At 39.4% G+C, this 19789-nt stretch overlaps 1 protein-coding gene across 1 annotated transcript; it reads right to left on the bottom strand.

Annotated features, from left to right (window-relative positions):
- Positions 1 to 4607: 4607 nt before the first annotated feature.
- LOC143896227 (uncharacterized) lies at positions 4608 to 19691 on the bottom strand. Its single transcript, XM_077403900.1, has 13 exons — positions 19645 to 19691; positions 17006 to 17465; positions 15205 to 15469; positions 11941 to 12818; positions 11740 to 11866; positions 11465 to 11656; positions 11163 to 11341; positions 10693 to 10778; positions 10248 to 10467; positions 9830 to 10132; positions 9525 to 9707; positions 5219 to 8690; positions 4608 to 4852 (listed from the first exon to the last, which is right to left on the bottom strand). The coding sequence occupies exons 2-13, from the start codon at positions 17055 to 17057 to the stop codon at positions 4720 to 4722; spliced, it is 6090 nt and encodes a 2029-aa protein (XP_077260026.1). The 5' UTR covers positions 17058 to 17465; positions 19645 to 19691; the 3' UTR covers positions 4608 to 4719.
- Between the last annotated feature and the right edge of the window lie 98 nt (positions 19692 to 19789).

Here is a 19789-nt window from a genome sequence, read left to right as displayed (position 1 = left end):
GTATATATCAAAAGAGATTGATTTAAATGTTCAAGATATAAAATAAGCTTATTTAAGTGATCATTATGACAAGAAGAACAAATTTAGATCGAATAATATACGGGAGTTATAAAATCGAATTATAAGCTGCACGGCGCGGAGTGCGACGGGCGCGAACGCGCGCCGCGCGCGGCGCGCCGCGACAACATGTCGAGTAGTGGGGGTAGTGGTGATGGAGCGGCGCGGCGGCGCGATGGTAGGGTGACTAGGCACAGGCATGAGGCACGTCGACGACGTCGGACGTCGGACGTCGCCGATCCGGCCGACTGCGCACGGCGCGCACCGTGCGAAGGCAGCCTACTCTCACTGCTCCCACTTTCTTCTCACCATTTGTGTTGAATTGCTAGAAGCTGAGATACAGATAATAGATGTATCTCGAGTGTTTAACACAAGTGCTACTCGGAATTTGGACGGATACCGAGGTACGTCGCATTCGATATTAGCGACTCTCGGTTACATTTCTTTCGGACGATCGGTCTCGCTTTTCTCATCCATCAACTTGACTCGTGTCGCGCGGCTTCCGAATATATAGAGTTGCTATCGTTTTCGGAATACGGAGGATATACAATAAGTGGACTCTGAATCGAGTAACGCCGCGACGTGCGTAATAACGCAGTCTCTAATCAACGATCGTATACGATACACGTTTCACCTCGTACGTATTTATAATCGTGTTGTGATATTTTTGACGATCGTGGAGGATAGACACGGCGCGTTTATAAATCGATTTAATTACGCGAGATAATCGCAAGATTGTTAACCAGAATCAGCAAAGAAGCGATCGTATGATTTTCTCCTTCATTCGCATATACATTCGATTCCTCTTACGTCGCTTATAAATGCAATACGTAAAAGAAAAAAAATTATATTCGTTGTTCAAAGTGCGAAAAGTGCATCAGGTGTGGGAGCAGAGCAAGTGTAGCGCCCTCGCGACGGTTATTGCTCTCGGTGCGCGGTGAGTCATGAGTGAAGTTGGCCGCGCGATTTACGAAATTCTCTCCGCCATGTTCATCGTCTACCTGCGGGACGTGACGACGCGGCGGTCGTCGAGCGGATCGTATAGTTTCGTTCGTAGCTTCTTCGCCGTAATTTTTTCGTCGTCGTTAATGAAGTATATACGCGCCGCGTCGCGAGATTAATACCGGGAGTGCCGTGCAAAGTGTCGCGCGATCGTAAGCAGTGACGATATTTTTGCGCGTAAAACGGTCGTGAGTGAGTGTGCCGAGATGCTATAACGGATCGACGGGAGAGGACCGAGCGGAGGAGGAGGGGGCCTGGGAGAGGCATCGGGCGACTGCGGAGCAACCGTGGGGTGAGTAATTATTATTCGTTCATTTTATTTTGCTGTCCTGTGGCGGATTATTCTGCCACTTTCTTCAGCGAGACTTAAATCCGCCCGTTATACATATTCGAATAATTACTTACTCGTACAAATACCGTTCGAGGTTTAACTCCGGCGCAATTTCGTGATTTTGGAATTCGATCTTCGACATACGCGAGAATAGATATTACGTCGTGAATTACGCGGTCGCGTCTCTCTTATATTCGCACGGTCGTAATATTTTATACTTGCGTGATTTTTCGCGAATTAATTATGCGAGCGTATGTTAACGCGGAAATATGCGCCGCGCCGGCGCGGCCGCGATTGTTCACACAGATTGTTTCTTACGTTAGAATTTTAAAATCGGATATCTGCTAAAATGAGGTTTCAAAAATTTAACGGTAACGCGATAATTATTTATTTCAAGTATTGATTATCTTGGACACCGAGATGCTTTAATGTAAAAATATATTTCTGTTACAGATCAACGCAGGGTTACAACTTACAACTCCGCTGTTGCGCATCGGCCGGTGAGTGATTTTTTTTCATTTCAATGTCGAGGCAATGGATTTTGGATAATTAATGTATTGGTAAAAAGTGTTCTGCAAAGTGTTGCATCAATCGCATGAAATATCTGAATATATGGATATTATTTATTATTCCTGCAATTATAGAAAGAATTAAAACGTTAAAGATTGAGAATATAAAAATATATTACACAAATGAACTAATATATTATAATCTGTGATCTGTTGCCTCGAAATGGATACATATAGTATCGTGTATCGTGATTATCCTTGTAAGAGTTATCGATATTGATAAAAGTTAATATCGATAACACATTAAGTGCGTGCTTAAAAAAACATTTTAGAAAATAATATAAGATTTAAATATTTAAAAAATTTTTTTAATCAACTAAAATAAAAGCTATATGTTGAAGCATAAATGTACGTTTGGGGAAACAACTCCAATTTCGTAGGTCTTAAATCTTTCAAGATTCCACGTCGTTCTTCTTACCTTCAATGGGATCTTTCTTCGGATTCATCGTGATGGGTTTTTGGGTCACCGCGACAAAAGGCAATGACCGTCGCGTGATCGAGATGCGCTTTTCAGTGTCCCGAAGTACTGACCCCGATTTCGCCGCAAATTCTGCGCCATTCCGAATTTGATAAAATGAGAAACGATGCGCACTGGGACTTTGGTTGCTCGAACGAGATCGTCCGCTCGTGCACTCGCGATCTAATCGATGGCCATCGCGCTCCCAACGAGCATTTTCCTTCGCGCGAACAAAGCGATATGAAGTAATCGTTCAACGCGAAGCTTTGAGCTAACTCCGAAAAACGTGAGAAATCTGGTCGTTTTATATACAGATAAGAGAAATTTTTCTCGATTCTCGTATATTCTAATATCGCGTTTCTATTTTTATTATATTGTTATATTATTATGTTAAATTGTGTGTGTATTTTACACATATATAGACGGTGATCTAATTGCGGTCAACATAAACCCGTTTTTGTGCGTTGAAATCGGTCGGCAAAATGGAACGTTTTAAAGGAGTCGTTTGAAGTAAATATTCTCGTTACATGCGTCACGGTACGTGAAGCGCGTGACGCAATCGTCCAAGACAATTCGAGCATCGCCGTGTATGATTCTCACGATACTCTCTTACAAGGATAATCACGATACGTAACGCCAGCGTATTACTTTCTTTCAACATAGTCGTTGTTACATGCTGTCATTAAAAAACAGCGATTATAAATTATATAAATATTTTCTAGGCTCTATCCATTTCCATCCTTTTTTTCTTATATTTAGTACCCTTCTGTGAGAATTAGTATAATATCTTGTATAAATCCAAACAATCTCATGTGACGTTCGCCAAAGAAATGTTAGTGGCTATAAATCCTTCTATTATAGAATAGTAGATTTCGATTCCAAAATTTATGGCGAACGAAATGAATTCCGTAGCGCATATATTTTGAAAGAATTGAATCTTATATCATTCCTTGAATGATAGAAAAGAAAAGAGAATTAAAAACAACAATCTTGGAATTTATTACGTACAGTGCATTAAGATTGTACATTTTAGATGAAATTATAATATAATATATGATACGATTTAATTATTGCCAATATATTACCAATAATGTTTTAAAAATCTGATATAATTTAATTATGTTGTATTTATTTCCGACACGAATTATCTGTTTCTCTATCATATATTATATTTGACGAGATTTTATTGAGATTAATTTGCAAGTGCATAGATTAATGTATCAGCAATTATATTATATCGAAATCCCGAGGGCATTAAATTTTGTACATCATCGAGATGTTCGTGAATATAATTGACAGTCCGATCTGAACTCTGAACTGCAATAACTGGTCCCGAGATAGTGATATGACAAACGCAATGCATTCTTGTCAATTCTTTACTTTGCTCCCACATTTACATAATTTATGTGTGTGTTGCGCAATATAATTTATTTTAATAATTAAATTCTAACATGCGCACGCGCGTATAATAATATAATTGTTAAAATAAGTGCCAATATATTTTTTTATATTTTAACGATGACATTTATATGTTTATGATAATCTGGCACAATTCCAAAACAATATAGATAAATTGAATATAAAGGAACGTTTCTCTCAAAAACAGCATCTGAAAATAAAATACGCTACTTACATAGTTCTAGGCAACTAGATATAACAAATACCTTTATAAACTTGATTCCCGTAAAATCTGGGCTATATTCTAGACTACTCTTTCTTATATAATAATGTGCAGATTAAAGACAATGATTATGTCTTTTGTTTTGATACTTACTTTTAACTTTTTTATACGGTTTTTATACACTTATATAAATTCAATCTCAGATTCAATCCCATGTTAAATAGTAAATAAGCGAGTATTTTTTACTTTTTCGAGTTTCGGTGTACTTGCACTAATATTGAATTTTATTGTCAATTGTCGTTTATTCGCGGCAAGATGATAGGAAAATAATATTATAAAATTATGACGTGCGATATATATATTTTACGTAAAAAAGACATTCTTTCTGCAGATAAATACTCTTTGGAAAACTTTAGCATCTGAACGTATAGACACACTTTACTGAATGAGATAATATATATTTACTTATATTTGCTAAATAAAAATAAGAGAGTGAAGCCTAAAATAAATATTTCGTAATTCTCTCTATATATAGTATTGGTTTAATATTTCTGTACTTTTTCGAAATAAATGATTTTAACGATATTCGATAATATAAGTAAACGAAGTTATAAAACTTTCTATCGTTTCCATTTCATTCGGGAATCGAAAGTACTGAGGACGAATTAAGAAGCGTAGAACTTTAAGTAGCGTGACTCCGCGATTTAATGGGCTTAGGTAATTCCTTGGCGTGCGCGGATTCATCGAACGGAACTGCTGGAATTTCTATTGATGCTAAATTCAGATCCTTTTGCAAATTCACCCAATGATTCGCTCTAAAAAAAAGTCAGATATTTCAACAAGCGTAAAATTATATCTTAGTAACTCGCTAACTAAGGAGAAAAAGACACTTTTGCAGAAGTTGTAAAACGAGTTATAAAAGTTTATTGGCGTTTCAAGATTATCTGTCATGAACATAATGTAGAAACAGATATAACCGAATTAAAGATATCAAAGGTATTTAATTAAAAGCATTTAATCAAAGGTTATATTACGACTATTGCGAAGTAGTGTCTCTCAGTGAAATATACACTTGTTTGGCTAGTTGATTATGTAAATCATATGGGTGATGTATATACACCTTGTATACACTGCGGTTTCAAAGCGCAGTTGTTCATGCAAGCAGAATTTAAAAGAAATACCTGTCGGAAACGTCAGTCGGTGCAACACTTTCGACGTCTGCCAAGAAAGCACGTTCGAGGTCGTCCACCACGGCATCTCTGCGATTATCATGATCGGTAATCATGAGCGTAGGTGTCGTCGTCAATTTACTATCGATGCTTTGATTTAGTTTAGAGTTCGTTACGGGACCATCAGTAACCGATGCTTCTACCGCAATTTTCTTAGATGCCTTTTCTCGAACGAGTGTCTCCTCAGGCCTGTCTGTCGAATGGTGATTATTTTTGGGAATTTGGTCAACTACTTCGCCTGGATATCGATGCAACACATTCCTCTCGTAATAATACTGTCCAGCTTTCTTATTGATAACTGGTACGCTGCTCTTTTTCGGCTGCGCCGGTCTCGGAGTTTCGCTAGTAGCTTTGTGTTGAGATATGTATCCGGAATGGCCAGGATGCTGGACTGTCTCGATTGTTTCGCTGACGATTGTGACGCTTTGTACCTTCGTTGGTTTAGAATTAAAATGTTCCTCTTGTTTATGTATTTGAACATCAATCGTCGGAGTTTCTGACCAATACGGAGTGCTGGATAATAATTGGTCATTTAAATTGGATGATTTTGTGGGATTTTTAGCATCATGTTTGTATGAGTCAGCTACAGGGAGTTTGTCGACTGACACCTTTGAAGATAATTTTGATTGATCGTCTTTTTGATAATTCGGGAGAATTGTTGGCTTTTGGTGGGATAGAAGTAAACTGTAAAACGGATCTTTGCTAAAAGGAGGTTGAGTACTGCTTTCTTTTGTATAGAGTGAGACATCCGTCCAACTACTTTGAGTGGATGACAGTATTTTTTGATAAATCGGAGTAGTATCAGAGTATCGATTGTAATTATTATTTGTAGAAGACGAAGTACTCGAATCTGTAGGCGTATTTTTTTGATGAGAAGGAATATTCGTTCCTTCACGTTCGAAAATCGGAACAGATCCATAAAGTCCACCTTGTACAGGATCCTTGATGGAATGCACCGAGTCTTTTTTCCAAAATTGAGAATTATATTCGTTACTTGGCCTCGTAGTCGATAATATTTGATGAGAATTGTCAGTGCTATAACTTGATAGTTTAATGTTCGGCTTTTTCTGATATATATCAGGATCGTCGTAATCATACGGTTTCTCGCTAGGTCTCTTCTGATAATCGTTCGAGTTCCACTGTCCCTGATATTGTGGTTTATTAGAATTAGCAGGATAACCTTCGTTCGGTCTGTTAATCAAATCATCGCTTTGTAAATGGAAATTTCCGACACTGCTTGGTTTTTGTATGCCATATGGTTCCTGATTCGGCCTGTCTGGCCGCAAGTTTAGTGAGCTTATGAATCCGTTATAAATTGGTCTCTGTACGTGATACAAATCATCATTTGATTGCGAGTTGCCTGGAGGTTTAGGTCTATTATAATCTGGTCCGTTGTACGGTTCATCGTTTGATTCGAAATTCGGTCGGGAATTTTGCAGCGTGGAAGGTCTATGTCCATCGTAACTTGGTTTGTGATAAGGTTCGTTATTCAATACGTAATTCGGTCGCGTGGTCGTCGAAGGTCTATGTCCATCGTAACTTGGTTTGTGGGTATGATGAGATTCATTATTTATTATATACACATTCGGTTGAGAGTTCGGTCGTGTGGTCGTTGAAGGTCTATGTCCATCGTAACTTGGTTTGTGCGTGTAATAAAGTTCACTACTCGATACGTAATTCGGTCGTGTGGTCGTTGAAGGTCTATATCCGTCATAACTTGGTCTGTGGATATGATGAGATATATTATTTACTATATACACATTCGGTTGAGAGTTCGGTCGTGTGGTTGTTGAAGGTTTATGTCCACCATAACTCGGTCTGTGCGTATGATGAGATTCATCATTTGATGCATAACTTGGTCGAGAATTCGGTCGTGTGGTTATTAAAGGTTTATACTCATCATAATTTGGTCTGTGCGTATATAATTCATCACTCGATGCATAACTTGGTCTGGTCAACTGTATATTTGTCAGAGGTTTAGGACCACCGTAATTCGGTTTCTGCGCCGGTTTTTGTTCATCGTTTAATTCATAGTGTCCGAAATTTTCTGGAGGCTTAGGTCTTTCATAAGTATGCGTTGGAAGTGAGTCGTGATTTAAGAGTCCGTAATTAATCAAATAACCGTCAACCTCTGGCATTTGGGTAGTAGATGCCTGCTGGAAATTCGTGTAATAAGTGTAGAGAGTAGGCCTAGGACTACTAGCGAAGTAGTTGTCGTAAACGACGTCATCCTGTGCGAAAGCAGGCGATCTGTATCCGTAGGCTAGCGGATTCGGATTATGGGGATCGCTGAAAGTGTAGGGAACATATGGCTGACGTGCTAAGTAAGAACTTGGTGAATGTGGGATAGTCGTCGGTATAGGTTTTCCCTGCGGTCGATACGGAGGATTTATTAAAGGATGGTGAAGGTTTGAGCTTGGTTTTGGCTGCTGTTCCTGTAATTTGATATGCGAACCGTAAATACCCTCGTTCACGAAAACAGGTGCGTTTACAGCGTTGTTCTGGACCACGATCGTGACGTTATTGTTGTAGTCCGGGCGCCCAAATGGTCTCTTCAGGACGATTTTATTCTGTTGGTTAACGCTATCCTGGAAAGGCTTTGAAGTTGCAACTTTTGTCGACTCGGAATTAGGTTTTTTCTTCTTAGTATTGATGTTCTCCTCTCTTTGTCTGGAAACAGAACTGCTCGTCTCGGTCGCTGTTCGTTTAGCTTTCTGCGACTTGCCGGTGTCGCCTATGAATTCCGATGGTCGTTCGGCCCAGAATTCGAGGTTCAGATGCCCGATGGCCGGATCATCGCAAGAAAAACGTTGATTCTTCAACGTATCCGCCGCGAGAAAAACAAACGGTTGTATGGTCTTGATGCCGTCCATCGTTCGGCACAGTATTTGGGCCAAACTGACTTGTCTGATCTGTTGCAACTGACCGGCGGTGAAGCTGCTTTCGCTATCGGGATTCTCATACCAGAATCGATCGCCACGTCGCAGATTACTGAATTGTTGAGCGATTATACAAGCGAAAGTCGGACCGACCAGGCCGCCAACCATTGATTTCTCCGCTAGACCAGCTGAGTAGAGGTCGATATCCTCCACCGACGAGTATAGCGATCTAAATTTTCTCGTGATGCTTGGCGACATCACTCTGTCAAGATCCTCGAAGGTTTTTATTGGGGACAGGCCACAAGGCTCGCGCCATCGCACGTAAGGCGGTAAACCGTGATCTCTTCCCCGCTGAATATTGATAGAGGCGAGATCCATGCCGAATGCGAAACCGGGCGTTTGAAAAAGATGATTCGTTATTTCTTCGGTTATGAATTCGTCTCGCCTTTGGCAGGGTTGATTCACTAGTCCTAGAAGAAGGCGATCGACGGATCCCGCCGTATCCAGGTTCGCAGGATTGCTGAACTCGTCGTGAATCGAAACATCTGTGACAGTGTTTATTTTTCGTGTTGATTACTGCTCAATTTTGTTTTAATGAAGTTAATTATGATTATATTATACTATAAGCGTTATTTTAATAAAAAAAAACGCTTTTTATTTTTTTGTTAGATAACTTATTAGATACTTAGGAAACATTGTGTCTAAATATTTATATATCGTGATTCAAAATTGTATCTGACAGATATCTTTAAGACTCAAGATATCTCAAATTAATAAATATAGGTATATTTTAAGATTTTTAAACAAAATGTTTAATCCGAGAATGGAGTGCCACATAAGTCCATTTAATAAACGTAACTGTATTTTTGCAACGCCTGTAAGCATTTTAGCGTGTACTCTACTATGCAGCGAGTACACCGGAATGCAGCAGCATAGGGCACGTGTCTCGAATATTTACGCTTATAAAAGTTTATTTTTTCTCTAAAATTTATACTTACTGGTGCTAAATTATTGATCTGATTTTAAATCCAGTAGCTAAAGACTTTATACAATATTACATTTTTGTTAGACGACCTATAATTTTCTTCAGATTTTAGAATAAAATTATATTTATCCCTTTATATGCCGTATTTGATGTATGTATTTTAAAATATATATTTTATATATGTGCATTCTGATTCTTCATATGTTACGTATTATACATAAAATTATAAACAGAAATGTTTTAGATTTCTGAAATAATTAATTATAGGTCGCCTGAAAAATGGCTTTAAAGTATATTATTCTTCTTTTCACACACACATTATTATAATAATATTAAATATCTAATAATAACATAATATTTGCAATAATTATATTATTGTAATAATTTTACTCACTATTAAAGATAGGCCTGTGATCGCTATCAAACCTAATAAAACTCCGCTGGACCAAAGAGTGTCCAAATCGATAAGCCGCTGTAGAAAATGAATTTGCAATGGTGGGATTTACGGTCGGATCGTACCCTTCGTAGTAACCCTTTTTAAGAACGTCCAGGTCAAAGATTTTCATCACCTGGGGGCCTGGGGAACGTTAGTTTGCTTTACTTCAGAATGTTTTATCTCTTTTAATTTTTACGACACTATCGATCATGTTATCTTCGAGTGAATGCAGCAACTACCGAATTGGAAGTACGTTGTCTTACCAAGAATGATCGGCAGGAACTCTCGATAAGTTATATGTTGTACCACCGCGCCGACGAGCCTTCGAGTTTCTTGAAAAAGTTTCTCGTCGCTCCAATGGGAGTTCAGGACGGATAGTTCCGTGGCTATTCTGTTGTGCAATCTTAAAAAGACGACGTGCAGGGACGTGAGAGCAGGTTGCTCGCTTAGACGCCCGTCGCCGGCCCGGAAGCAAGTCGTAGACAGAGACCCGCGTGTGCACAAATCCGATTCGCGTTTCAGGAACGAAGGTCTTCGCGATTGTATTCTTCCGTGTTGTAGCAAGCCTAGAAAATCCAAATTTTAGTTGAATGAAATAGGAATTCTAGGCGAATCGGGGGAAGGGGGTTTCTTCCTTTTTTTTCTTCTCTCCATCGAAACTGTCGGAATTGACGCACTCACCGTTTCGGAATATCCTCAGACTGTCACTGTGCATGGCGTTACTGCTGTAAACCATGGAGGCATCCAAATAACTGGTCACTTGGGTTAATTGTTCTCTCGGGCCAAATTCGCAGCCCTCTTTAGGAGCCGGTCCGCTTCTGAGGAATTCCAAACACCTCACACCCAGAGGGCCATAGAAGTTGTCGCGCAGATTCACTGCTATCGGAAGACACTCCGGATGCTATTGACACATATTAGAAATATATTTTTTTCTCGTGTGTTTTTTTCTCGCGGGGAATATCAAAATGCGAACTTCTTGCTAAGCGAAACGATAGTTACAGTTCATAAATGTATCGACGCGATATGAATCATATCTGTACAAATAAAATGTCTTGGAATGTTTATAATGGATGGTATCGGTATTACGGCTAGAACTTACAAATATAATCATTGGTTAATTTATTACCATGAACTCTGGCGGTTGAAAACCGATGCCTCCTTGTAAGCAACACCGTGGTATTGTGCCATTAAATCCTCTGCTTTGACCGGTTGCTATTAATAGGACGGATATAATTATACAGTCGTACACACATAAGAATAATTATTTTACAGCTTAGGGGAAAGCACTTACTTATTTTACTTTATTTTTTTTAAGTTTTTTTACACAACAAAGAATATTTTCTTACTATAGTATAGTTTTCAAATATCTTGACACAAGTCTTTGAAAACCAGAATATTGTTTTGAGTAAATGTAATGCTTATAATGACTTTGTGGTAGATTTGTGGATTAAGTATTTAATACGGTTACGTACTTAAACGAAATAAAATAAAATAAGTAAGTACTTTCTTTGGCTGTAGAATGATTATTTTTTTCTGTGTATCTTGAAAAAAACGATTGAAATTATAACAAAATTAAAGGAATTCTTAATAATGCACCTGTCAAATCGTGATCTACAAACTGCCCCCACTGCATTAGCATGTGAGTAACGGAAGCCAAAGGTACGTCCTTGTTTTCATGGATTAGAGTCGTGATGTCTCGTGCGCTTTGGAGCGCCCTTCCGTTCTTCGCCCTCCTAATGCTCTGAACGCCGTCGTCATATTCCGGTGGAAGAAATCTGAGTATGATGATAAATTTTTTAGCACGGAAGTTGAAAGGAGAAGGTTTCTGTTTCTTTTATATGTTCAGAGATTGTTAAAATGTTTTTATCTATCGCGCATCGTTTATATTTTATATTTACCTCCGCATTGCAGACATCGCGGAACCCCACCAGAGATTTTGCAGATTATTGCAGCTACCGTCAGACGTTCTGTATCTTAAGCTAGCCCGTGGACATCGAGGTGGGTCCCTTCGTGGACATTGTTGTTCCAACGAGGTTCTTTGGGTAGGCTTACTTCGGGATAAAGGTAACTCCAACGATGTATTCGGAAACCTGACAAAACGTTCAGAATAGGAATAGTCGTAAGAGTGTCCATTTCAGCGTTATAAATTTACTGTTACTTACTAGAAACTTACTTTTTTAAGAACATAGTAGTACCTTGAAGGGCCGCGTATCCGAATCTCGCGAGGTCTCTCGCTTCCTCCGACTGATCGTTAAACGCCGCTACGTATCTCGCTGGATTATCGCTCTCCAGATAAAGACCTGCATGTTCGTTTCGCACGTGAAGATTTGAAATTAAAATCGGGGGATTAATGAATTTTTCTTTAAACGCTTACCCATCGAATATAATTTAGGCTCCTGAATATAATAAAGATCGTGCATGGCTTGCAATCCAAAATTCGCGGCTTCCATCAGACCGTTCTCCTCGGATTCCCAATTCTCTTGATTGGCGCCATTCAGAGTTTGATTGCCGACTTTCGATTCGGCGCTCTGCGTTTCCGCGATCGCATCGGTCACTCGAGTCGAGGTGTCGTTCGATTTTTTAGCAGGGTGTATCTTCGTCACCGAAATATCACCGATATTAGAATCATTATTTGTTTGCACGCCACCGTTCCGTTCTTGAAGAAACTTCACTTGTTGCGGGATGTTACTTTTCACGTTGCTCAACAATTTCGAAATATTAGTTTTGACACCCGCATTATTCAGCGATCCGGCCGAAGATCCCTCTTCGAGTTTATCTTTCGTCTTTTTGGTTTCTTCATCTTCCTTTTCTCTCGCCACCGGTTCTGTTACTGCGGAGTTTTCAGAAATCCGCGATACGTTCAAAAATTTATGTCGGGTTCCATCTCCCGTCTGATTCGTCTTTTTCGCAGGAATGTACGTGATTCCCCCGGAATCTCTCGGCTGTAACACATCCGTTGCTACCTCTTCTATCTCTTTCCCCAGCAACTTCTGTACGTATTTCGTGATGCGCGCTGCTTCGAACGAAGTATTTGCGTTGCTTTCTTGGATCCGTGGGGTTAAAGGATTGTAGTGCGATGAAATATTTACTCGCCTCCTCGGAGCGTTCGTTGATGTGAAAAACGATTGCTCGTGTTTGCCGGAAATACTTACTTCGTGATTTGACGTTTGGCTTTTCGTGTAGGATTCTGGTTTATCGTTCGCTTCCCTCGGTTTCGATGACAATGCGCAGGAGAGGGAAGAAAGGATGAGGCTGACAAAAATAACAACTGTTTATTACATATAAACGTGACACATGCATGTATGCCCCCCTCGCGAAGATAACATTAGATATATAAAATTTATATTTTTGCTGATGACTAATTTTAGGCAAGAAAAATCAGCGATTTATGGATCGATGGATATTTTAGTGTTTCAAAGCATTTCGCATGTCATTTCGATCTGACTTTCACTGATATGTGCACGAGTTTCTGATATCGATCGTGCTCAAAGTAACGTTCAAGCGACAATTATGTCACGTTTTTCTCCACTCGTGACATTGACTTTATCGCGTGCTAATCTGCATAATCAAACACGGGTATTTCATTCACACTCACGATACAACGCACCGCGGTATACCGTTTATCGCAACGCGCGTTCTCCTTCTCTTCCTTTTCCGGTACCACGGGATTTAAAAATAAATACTTGAAGTCTTATTGTAACAAAATATAATTATATAAATTGCATTTTGCAACGTTGTGACGTTTTAAAAAATAATTCTATTTTTGCTATATTATATCATCATAAAACACGACATTTAATAAGGTGTGAAAATCGACATGTATAATAACTAAACGATTGGGTGAGGCAAATTACAAACAGTAACGATAAGAGATATTATTAATTTAAAGAAAGAAGGAAAAAAGAAAAAGAAGGACTGGATGAGTCGAACATTCACTAAATGAAACTCGGCATCGCGAGGCGTTAGGATCGAGAGAGACGTAACGGGATCGCGAATTGTAGAACAGCAAAGGCACGATGGACTAAAGATATTATATATTGACCTTGTTGAGTCGTTGGAGAGAGATCTTTTCTTGAATTTTTCGATGGCGAATGTATCGTAGAAACATGCAGGTATTTTTATAACGAAAATATTTATATGCCTAAATCTTTAATATTAATTCAAAATTGCATTCGAGAATTTAATTAACATTTACACAAATATTAGAGAAAAATGTTCTCTAATATTTAAAAATTTAGAATTCAGTATATATACAAATTTACAAACATCGTCGACAAGCGTTGCTTAAAAACAATGGACGAGTATCTTGATTACAAATCTGATTATAGGGTACATTTCTGATGCGATTTGTCAAGGATGTTTGTAGGTTTGTATCAGGAACAGGCGAAAACACTTATCGATATCGACTCACAAAGTTGCAAAGTGCATTTTGTCCGGCGACACGACTCTGGTTGCATTCACAATATTCGGCGGCGCATACTCGGCAGCGCGAAATCGTAAAGTGTCGAACGAAGACGCGGAAACGGTAGAGAACAAGATCGAGAAACGGGAAAAAGTTGAAGAATTAAAAAAGAAATGACACGGAGATACGCGTGGATCGTCGAATCGAGGCGGCGGCCTTCTCGAGGACGGTTAACCAGGTACTAACCGGTGATCAGATCGACCGACTGGTCTTATCCGTGAGGAAGAGGTGCCTCCGGGCTTTGCTTTTTGTTCGTCGATGCCGGTATCGTCGTTTTTTGCGTATTTTTACTGTTATCCGCGGCGCCCCGACGCGTTATCTCGTTATTTCGACTGTCCGCTGTTAATCATCTCGTTACGGGAAGACTCCGCTTTGCTCGGGCATCGCGCGGCAGGAAGACGTAAGATCGAGCTTCCTATAATTGTGTTACGGTGTTTACGGTTTCTTGGATACGGATTCAGAACACTCATTATATCGGCGAGAAGACAAGTCGAAATGTATGAGATTAAACTACTGATCAACGTGTCATACGATTAACATTTTCTCGATTGATCGCCGTCCGTTGATCGTTGACAGTCTAATATGTTTCTACTAATCCGGTTATCGTCGAATTAGATTTTTTACATCCATTCCTCTCAAGTTGAATGACTTTCGAAAAATTATATTTTTTTAGGATGTATCGTTAAATGTTATGATTATACGATTTTATGTGTGTAACTTTTGTTATTAAGAAGCAAAAAAATTAATGTGAAATAAATTAACTTTTTTCTTTAGAGTAATAGCCATCTCTTTTACAGTACTACAATTTTAAATTCTTTTTAAAACATTTTTAAACTGCTGATTTTTATCGCAAGGATACTACTTTTAATGTGCTAAATCTTGCGAATTTTTTCATAACGATATATTATGATATATTATAATGCTTTAATTTTTTGAATCAAAAGTTCCATTTTGTTTCTTATTTATCTTTTATTCATTGTGAACTTAGTAAAGTTTGACAAAATATATACTTAGTTGAATTAAAAATCATAAAAAATCTTTGAATAATTCTTAAGAAAGTGAAAAAATGAAAAAATGATTAAAGCATTAGCCTGTCGGGAAGGTAGTGGTATTGTATGTGGTGCACATATTTCATCGCAGTTAATGCAGCAGTTAATTACGGTTATTATGAATTACCTCGTCAGTGTCTGGCCGCTTTTTCCTGCGCTTGCAAGTTCGCTATTGCTTTGCCCGTGCCATATAACACTTTTGCTCGGACCTGGACTCTCCTTGTAGTTGTACAGGTCGTCCCAGATGTGGGCGACGAGCTTCCGGTATTGCCACCGGCAGTCGAGCCTAATTGCAAAGTGCCACTCGCATAATTCGCGCCTCTGCAACTCGTGCAACCCTCCGACATTGTGCCACTGCTGATATCGTTTCGCGTTATTGTCGAATATCTTTCCTAAACAAACAGTAATCTCGCGATAATTGCAAAACGTAATTGCAAACGTAACGAGAAACGGTATTAATATAGGGATTTAAAAAACGATATTGGAATTTTTTTAAAACTGATTGCAATCTCAGCCCGAGTATAATGTCTCTCGTAAGTTCTGTATTTTCTATTAATATTTAATTTAATTTAATTTTAAATTATACTTTTTCTAGTATCTTAATTAATAGCTTTGTACATTGAATAGAATTATACATTGTTTGCGACTGAATCTCTATGATGTCTCGAACATATTAATGATATGGGATTGATCGTAACATATTGGATCGTAACAGTTATTCTGCATGAAATTTATTAATCAGACAGCGTCGTTTCACGCTTGAAAAAAGTAGCACGCGTATACTGAAAATTTCGGAGGCCAGATTTTGAATAGCAGCACTAAAGAAAAGCACGAAGCGCATTTGATGGCTATAAGCGTCATATCATGTTCCAACGTCGCCGGACATAACTGTCAGGATCGGTTAATATATTAAGCGCCGCGTCAGGTATATTATATATATACACGAGAATGATTCTCCTCTTGGATGAAGACTATATTTTCACGTCTCAATTGTATCACGATCCATGCAACTTTTTAGGCACGTTCAACACGGTTTTCTCTTCGCGTTTTCATCAAAATTTTAAATTAGCTTCTGTCTTCTTTGACTTTCAATTGACTCCGGTAATCCAATCAACGACGGTACGACTTAATGCTCGCGAATATAATGATTACAGTTACAGCTTGCTGCGCCACGATGCATGATTATTTATTAGTCTGACCTTCCAGAGGCTCTCTATACTTAGACTTTTCGATAACTTTGAAACAATTAATTGAAAATTTTTTTTTCATTATGACTATGTTATTAATTATACACGACAGGTATTAGTTACAGTCTGGTAACATTATGCAATTGAACGATGCAATTTTTTACCATTTCTTCGCAGTCAAAGGCATGTCGGCCGTCTGTTATAATGTGCAGTGTGCGGCTCTGACCCGCGTGCCGTTCACCATAAATCCGGGAAAATCTGGGTTAATTATACTAATGGCAATATATGGCGAGCTTTCCTACCGGTGACCTTACCGGAAAAAGGCAAAACTCCGTAACTTCCTTGCTTGGTTTGCTAAAGCGAATTCTATGAAGAAATACAGCCCGATACGAAAAAAGATACAAACGCGAAAATTAGGTCGGTAAAATTAATCACGCTATATATTTCTCACAGGTAATACGGGTGTGTCTGGAGAAAAAAAATTTATCTTTATTATAAAGTTCTTTTCAAACTAGGTGTCAAAAAAGTATTTATTAATTTTTATTGAAAATTTGTCTAGTAACAAAGAAGATATTTTTCACGATCATACTGAAATTTATTATAAATTAAAAAATTTGAACATGTAACTTTATTTATAACTTTATTTGTAACCCAAATCGAACGTACGTGTAACAAATCAAAATGAATATCACACTCTTTTTAATTTCTCTCCGCACGATCGGTTGGAGACTGTAAACTTACTCGTGCCGGATACTTTTAACGAGACGAATCGACCGACTCCAGGCCTTATCATGAACTGTCCTGAACTATTTCGCGAAACATTTTTCCCGATCAACTTCGTTTCTTCGCAGCAGATTTACAAAGCTCAGCTTTAATCCTTTCGGATCGGCGGTCATCGATTCGGAAATACGACGCGTCGCGCGATTTTTCGCGGGATTCCTCGACGTCTCGTCTTCACTACCCGGTTCGGGACAGAGGCGCGCGCGTTCGAAATCGGCGACAAAGGACGTCCGCGTGTCCACGTCCACGGTGCGAAGGCGCCGAAGGAACTGATCGGCCGTGTTCCAAATAGCCGGTCGGTAGGCTTCACCGAACACTCGTCTCTCTTTTCTTCTTCCTCCGCGTCGTGCCGGTCGTTTGTCGTCGACGTCCTCGCCGTTGTTGGAGTCGTCCTCCTCGTCGCCGTTGTTCACCTTTTTGTCTGGAGGGGGACGTGGACGATAAAGACCGAGACGACCGAAATCCAGTGACTCGCGGAACCTGCGATTATCGAAAAAAGGCTACCGTTCATAAATAAATAATAATATCGAATTGGAAGAGGTGGACGAAAGTAGATCGACCTGTCCGATTCTTTCCATGCACTCTTGTCAAATGCTACGTGACATAAATTTTTATTACCACGAAAGGAAACTTTAATTCGTTCGATTCAAGTCGATTGTAAAATATTTTAGTGGCGATCTTAGGGTCGCATTGTGCCGATCGTGCACGAATCCGTTCGGCGAAAAATTTGCGAAATCTCATCCCCGGCTACTCGGTCTTGACTCCTTCGCGCGGATATGACTCACGATCATGAACTCCGCGTCACAAAGCGGGAGAACGGAGGAGGGCGAGGGAGTCGGCGGACGTAAAGAGAAAGAGCGGAGAGAGGAGAGGTATGCATTGTATAGCGTATGCGTGCAGCAGAAATTCAACTCGCCGCGATATACGTAACCTTCGATTGGTAAAAATTCGACCGGCGAGCGGCCGGTCGGACCTTGTGCCCCGCATAATTCTTTGCGCAATAACGCGGCTGTGCACATGCACGTGCACGGCCGGGAGATCCGTGTAAAGCCCGACGCATGAGCCGGACAGTACGAGCGGCGGTTCTGCGAGAAGAGGGGACACACGGTCGCCGGATGCGTTTTCTGGGCCTCCGCGGGAGGCCTTTGCGGCCGCGCGACGCCGGAGGGTGCGCGGCTCGCGGTAGAAAAGTGGGGCACCGCCAGAGACACGGAGAACGCGATGAATTCGTAAATCCCTTATTTACTCATGGTATTCCCATGTAATTGTAAGGGATGGATATCCGGAGAAGAGGAAGAAATTTTTTATTTTTCCGCTTGAAAGGTGTGACCCTATACGTATAAAGCGCGCGGTCCATCACGTTCCACCCTTACGTGTAACCACGTATTGTACTTTGTACTTCGCAGAGCGGGGGTATAACGCGGACCATTGTGTCAGCGAGTTGTTCCTACGGCCGTCGTGCGGAACAAGTTGGCGTAATAATTTGATTGATACTCGCGTTGCTCGTTGCATATTCAGCCGCGTGCCGTTGCCCGACTCGTTGCGTCAAAATTGCCATTAATAAAATCTGTTTTGCAAATCCGTGCACAACCTTGCATCAGAATGCGCCGCGTGCAGCAGGACACGCCAATCGCACCGTGACGAATATCGTTCGATCTCGAAAGGATTAAAAGCTGTAAAGGTAAAAAAAAAAAGAAAGAAATGTGGAATAAGTAAACTTGTGTGACATTTTTGGTCATCGGGCAGATCGCCGGTCTAATATTAATTTGTTAGTTAGCAAACGTTATTGCTGCATTTCGAATCACTCGATGGTTACTGCTCGATATTAGCATAGTAATATTAAATTGGCTATTAATATCAACTTAATCGTGCGAAAAGAGAAGACTTTGTTAAAGCTGCTTTTACATATACGGCTGTCGTGTTGAACGGAACAAGTTGGCGTAATAATTTGATCGATACTCGCGGGTTTACTCTTCTCGCACGATCAAAATGATATTAATAATTAATTTAATATTACTAATGGACATCTTATAATTTTCTCATGACTCAAAAAATTATAATCGACAGAAACGATCTATAATCAAGAAATTTATTGCAAAAGATATCACGCTTGTAGAGAAAAATGGTATGAACAATTAGAAAATTATCATTACGATATAATAATTGATCAGAAAAATGTTTGTTTGTGTAAACTAAAGAAAGAATATAATTATCGTAGCCTATTAGTAATGAAATCTATATACAGTTATATACAGGTACTATAGTTATTGTGTCATTTTATTACTATTTAATAGTTACATAACAACTCATGAAATAATGTTGATATCCAACGTCACATTTAGTGTATCGTGACTGTATTTTAATTTATAAATAATTTATTTTTATAACAATTTTTACATTATATAGTTCCCAAAACTACTTCTGTTCTCATGACTTTATGATATATCACATTGTAGTTTGCAGAACTATTTTGTTTCCTCTGAGTGCACGTATTTCCTCAGCCAGGGAATCTCGAACTTGAATCGTCCTTACGTTGACCCACGCGCCTATAATCGGTCGTTATCTACTTCCCGAGGTGTAAAAAAGATAATCGAAAATACCGTTATCAGTCGTGCGATGTTCCGAAGCGTCTTTCTTTCGTGACGCCGTGCAATTAAATGCCAAAGCAAACTGACTCCGCGGTGATCGTGTAGCGTCGCGCTATCAGTATCTCGCCAGTGGGTCAGTCAACAACGGGGTCAGCCG

This window comes from Temnothorax americanus, unplaced genomic scaffold (genome assembly GCF_048541705.1).
Source record: "Temnothorax americanus isolate GAGA-0224 unplaced genomic scaffold, ASM4854170v1 Scaffold18, whole genome shotgun sequence".
Taxonomy (NCBI): Eukaryota; Metazoa; Arthropoda; class Insecta; order Hymenoptera; family Formicidae; genus Temnothorax; species Temnothorax americanus.
Note: the sequence above shows the minus strand (reverse complement) of the source record. Positions and strands in the feature narration are given on the sequence as shown.

Excerpts from the sequence above, each read along its gene's own strand:
- LOC143896227 (XM_077403900.1), bottom strand. The coding sequence starts at position 17,057 with ATGATAAGGCCTGGAGTCGGTCGATTCGTCTCGTTAAAAGTATCCGGC. Across the intron at positions 11,657-11,739 it reads ACTACTATGTTCTTAAAAAA|GTTTCCGAATACATCGTTGG; the intron begins GTAAGTTTCTAG and ends ACGTTTTGTCAG. Across the intron at positions 10,133-10,247 it reads TCTGAGGATATTCCGAAACG|GCTTGCTACAACACGGAAGA; the intron begins GTGAGTGCGTCA and ends TGGATTTTCTAG.